Source organism: Melanostigma gelatinosum (assembly GCF_949748355.1).
Source record: "Melanostigma gelatinosum genome assembly, chromosome: 13".
NCBI classification, from domain to species: Eukaryota; Metazoa; Chordata; class Actinopteri; order Perciformes; family Zoarcidae; genus Melanostigma; species Melanostigma gelatinosum.
In genome coordinates this window covers 25,233,580-25,238,579 of record NC_136646.1, presented here as the reverse complement: position 1 = coordinate 25,238,579, position 5,000 = coordinate 25,233,580, and the positions used below count along the sequence as shown (strand labels likewise).

The 5,000-nt window shown below is 36.3% G+C and overlaps 2 protein-coding genes across 2 annotated transcripts in view; both read right to left on the bottom strand.

Annotated features, from left to right (window-relative positions):
• LOC306786743 (ceramide synthase-like) overlaps positions 1 to 1,937 on the bottom strand; it is a gene marked incomplete at both ends in the record, with an annotated part of 10,442 nt that extends 8,505 nt beyond the window's left edge. The window contains 2 exons of the mRNA XM_079281589.1: positions 36 to 119; positions 1,819 to 1,937. Of these exons, the coding sequence (XP_079137715.1) occupies positions 36 to 119; positions 1,819 to 1,937 (203 nt within the window). The remainder of the gene's footprint in view (positions 1 to 35; positions 120 to 1,818) is intronic.
• Positions 1,938 to 3,100: 1,163 nt separating this feature from the next.
• The window catches only part of nlk1 (nemo-like kinase, type 1), a 17,961-nt gene continuing 16,061 nt past the window's right edge, over positions 3,101 to 5,000 (bottom strand). Inside the window, exon 12 of the mRNA XM_079282067.1 lies at positions 3,101 to 5,000. This exon is cut by the window's right edge and continues 2,352 nt beyond it. The gene's annotated coding sequence lies outside the window, so the exon portion shown is untranslated.

The following is a 5,000-nucleotide window of genomic DNA, read 5'->3' as shown; positions in this document are numbered from 1 at the left end:
GTGATAATGATGATGATGATGAAGATGAGTCTCACCTGTCCTCCACGACGTCTCTGCAGGACGAGACGATCAAACATCCGACTGAAGACGCCATGACGGCCTGAACCGACGACACGAGACTGAGAGGAAGAAAGAATGTGTTTAGATCTTCATCATCATCTTCATCATCTTCATCATCTTCATCATCATCATCATCTTCATCATCTTCATCATCATTATCATCTTCATCATAATCTTCATCATAATCTTCATCTTTATCATCATCTTCTTCATCATCATCATCATCATCATCATCATCATCATCTTCATCATCATCTTCATCACCATCTTCTTCATCATCATCTTCTTCATCGTCTTCATCATAATCTTCATCTTTATCATCATCATCATCTTCATCATCATCTTCTTCATCGTCTTCATCATAATCTTCATCATCATCATCATCATCATCAAAGTATTTGTCATGATGGTATTAGTACTTTTACTGTCACAGAGTATTTATACAGTGGTATTAGTATTTTTACTGTCACAGAGTATTTATACAGTGGTATTAGTATTTATACAGAGTGGTATTAGTATTTTTACTGTCACAGAGTATTTATACAGTGGTATTAGTACTTTTACTGTCACAGAGTATTTATACAGTGGTATTAGTACTTTTACTGTCACAGAGTATTTATACAGTGGTATTAGTATTTATACAGAGTGGTATTAGTATTTTTACTGTCACAGAGTATTTATACAGTGGTATTAGTACTTTTACTGTCACAGAGTATTTATACAGTGGTATTAGTACTTTTACTGTCACAGAGTATTTATACAGTGGTATTAGTATTTTTACTGTCACAGAGTATTTATACAGTGGTATTAGTACTTTTACTGTCACAGAGTATTTATACAGTGGTATTAGTACTTTTACTGTCACAGAGTATTTATACAGTGGTATTAGTATTTTTACTGTCACAGAGTATTTATACAGTGGTATTAGTACTTTTACTGTCACAGAGTATTTATACAGTGGTATTAGTATTTTTACTGTCACAGAGTATTTATACAGTGGTATTAGTACTTTTACTGTCACAGAGTATTTATACAGTGTGTAGGAGCGGTCGGTCGATTAACGCGCATTCTCTCGTAATGTCACTTCGAAACTTTATTTTATTCGAGAACAGCATCAGAAGCATACATGGAAATGATCTTAAACAGAAAAGCCCGCTTTGTCTCCTAATGCGGTTTCGTAATGCGTAATGCTTAATGCGGTTGAAAAATAGTTAGCCCTTCCGCTCTCTAGTCGAACGAACACACCTGCATGTCCTCAGGTGAGGTCTACATAAAGAGTCAACGCCCCCTGACGTCATCATTGTGTCACAATCATTTTGGTAGTAACGTCCCAACAGGTTCAACAGTAAATCATAACCAGCATGGTTTTATGTACAATCAGTAGCATGACCATAATTTCCCCAAAAGTATAGAATGTACAGGTAAAACACAAATCAGAGTAATGGCTTCTACACAGTGGTATTAGTACTTTTACTGTCACAGAGTATTTATACAGTGGTATTAGTACTTTTACTGTCACAGAGTATTTATACAGTGGTATTAGTACTTTTACTGCAGTAAAGGATATGAAACGTATTTACAAAGGTGTTTGCTGTTTAATTCAAATCTGAATCCAGAAATCAGATTTAAACAAAAACAAACAACTTTATTTATATTCGGTGAATGTGTGTGTGTGTGTGTGTGTGTGTGTGTGTGTGTGTGTGTGTGTGTGTGTGTGTGTGTGTGTGTGTGTGTGTGTGTGTGTGTGTGTGTTCCTACCGTGTGGACACGATGACAGCGTCTCCGTCGCTTCGTCTCATCAGGTGTTTCAGAGTCTGTTTGGACATCAGGAAGAGTCCGGGGAAGAAGAGGCAGCCGGCAGCCATGAGGCCCCACATGGTCCTCTGAGAGAGAGTGTGTGTGTGTGTTGTGAGCTCAGACAGGAGGATCAGCTGGGAGGAGCTGCACCTGTCAGAGGAGGAAGAGGAGGAAGAGGAGGAGGGACTCACTCTGTCGCACAGATTGGAGGTATTTGTACTTTACTTGAGTATTTCCATTTTATGCTCCTTTGTATTTTATACTCCACTAATTTAATACATTTAGTGACTTAAAGATATAATCAATGAATAAATGATAAATATAAACATAAGAACTTCTCCAGGTGACTGAAAATAAGATCATTTGTTGTATTACGTTTTCTAAAATGTTGTTTAAATATGCAAATGAGGCATTCTCTTATTTTAAATAAGTAAACGTTCAGAACATAAATCTGAACGTTGAATAAAAACAGTTCGTTGAAATATTCGAAAACTTTTACTAAATTACAAATGTGTAAATTTGTATTTGTGTAGTTTGTAAATATGTACATTGAATATAATCAGTTCACAATCAGTTTTTATTAGTTTTATAATAACTACTCTGTTCTCTTTATTTTAAGAATTAATATTTAGTTAATTAATCACAACTGTATTTAAAAGCTCCATGACAACACAGATTTAACCGAAATAATAAAGTAATGACGTGATTATTAAGTTAAAGCTCATTAAATGAAATGTTTTTAAATTATTTCATTATAAGAAATTTAAGGTGAAAAATTAACAGTAAATTAAACTTCTTCAGTAAACTAAGACACGAAATATATATATGTATATATATCATTCATATATATATATATCATTCATATATATATATATCATTTATATTTTTAATGCTATATTTCAACTATTTATTTTTTATTCATCAGTTTATTTTTCAGTTAATTTATCAATAAATATACATGATTATTATTATTGTCTTTTCATCACTGATTTCATTATTAATTCATTAGAAATATTGAATATTTTCTTTGAGCATCATTAACATGACCTCATTGATTACAGCTGAGTCTGCATCAATAAAGATCAATTAATAATGTTTTAATATAAATAATTCAACAGCTTGTTGTTTTTAAAACATGAATAAACTAAAATATTAAATATTTTGTATCAATAACCAGATCTTCAGAAGTCATTTCACAGATGTATTGATCTGAACTGAGAAGAACAGAAGTGACGTGTGAACGTTATGAATATTATCCAGTGTCCATTTATTGATTCATCATTCACTACTTTAACTCTAAACATTGTTTTTAAGAAATTCAAGTATTTGTTGGGAACACGAGTCAGAAAACGAAACAAAAAACGTTCTTTTTTTTGCTAAAACGAAGACAAAAACATCAGTTTCATATTTATAATAAGAATAAAAACATCAAGTTTCTTTTCATAGAAGAAAAACGAGTCTAATCTCTAAACATGACCAGCCGCCTGTCCGTCTCTCTGTCTCTCTGTCCATCCGTCTGTCTCTCTCTCTCTCTGTCTCTGTCTCTCCGTCCGTCCGTCCGTCTGTCTCTCTCTCTCTCTGTCTCTCCGTCCGTCTGTCTCTCTGTCCATCCATCCGTCTCTCTCTCTCTGTCCGTCCGTCTGTCTCTCTGTCTCTCCGTCCGTCCGTCTGTCTCTCTCTCTGTCTCTCTCTCTGTCTCTCCGTCCGTCGCTCTCTCTCTGTCCGTCCGTCTGTCTCTCTGTCTCTCCGTCCGTCCGTCTGTCTCTGTCCGTCGATCAGCTGATCACAGGTCGTCTAGTTTGAAGGATTTCTACTCAACAGAAAGAAAGAAAAAGTCAAAAAAGGAGAAAGTTTGATTCATTGTTCCCTAAAAACCTATAAATCAAAATGTGTTTTTATGATATTTAGTATTTCAGAGCGGAACAAAAGCTGATGAAATCTATTGTTTGAAGTTTGTTCATGAAGCGACTCATCTTTTTATTTAAACTCAAAGTTTAAACATTTCCTCTAAAATGTTTCGTCACTGAAGATTCATTTCTGTTTAATATGAATATTTATTTAACATCTTTAGGGGACAATCATCCAAAACGTTCTCCGTGACTCTAAATCTGATCACAAGCAAAAAAACAAAACTTCTAATAAAAATCACTTCCTAAAATAAATGAATTTAATTTAAAAAAGAAATGACCACAAAATGTTTGTTTTCTTCTTCATCAAAACCAAAACGCTCTCCAGGAGAATAAATATACACATGCACATTTACAAGTCCGCCTCCGAGGTCTCAGGGGACCGGGAGGGGCCCACCAGGAGGGACCCACCAGGAGGGACCCATCAGGAGGGACCCATCAGGAGGGGCCCACCAGGAGGGGACCCACCAGGAGGGGACCCACCAGGAGGGGCCCACCAGGAGGGGCCCACCAGGAGGGGACCCACCAGGAGGGGCCCACCAGGAGGGACCCACCAGGAGGGGCCCACCAGGAGGGGCCCACCAGGAGGGGCCCACCAGGAGGGACCCCCCGGGGCCGTTCAGGAGGTCCAGGACATGAAGGAGAAATGAAAACCAGGAGGTTCCTTCAGCTCTCAGGAGCTTTAAAACTCAACGAGACGATAAAAAGTCCTGAGATCCTTTAAGAAAGGTTCCTGCAGGACGTCCTGCTGTCAGAGGAACCACAAACACACACACACACACAGGACCCAGGAGACCCCAGTGATGGTTTCACATGTTTCACTGCTTTGTGTGTTTGTTTACGTGAAGTAAGGAAGTGGTTTAGTGGTTCCAGGTTCACTTTAACATATTTATCAAATGATACTCAGACATAATAAAAGCTGAACAATCATGGAAAAGTGGAGACACAAAATTGCCACCAATTATATTAAAAGTTATGTATTTTTCAAACTTAATTAGGATTTTTTTCATTTTGTTAAACTTACTTTTTTTTCTTCAAAATATTATTATTTTTTCTTTCTTTCTTTTGGTTGTCTTCAAGTTTTTTTTCCATTTTAAACACGTTTCTAAAAAGTCGGAGTGTCTTTGAACGCACCACCAACGGATCGTCAGCTGAAAGTGATTTGTTGTTGGTCAGAAATTCACTTCCAGCTTCAAAGTAAACGACTGAATAATAATAATATGAATTATAATAAAA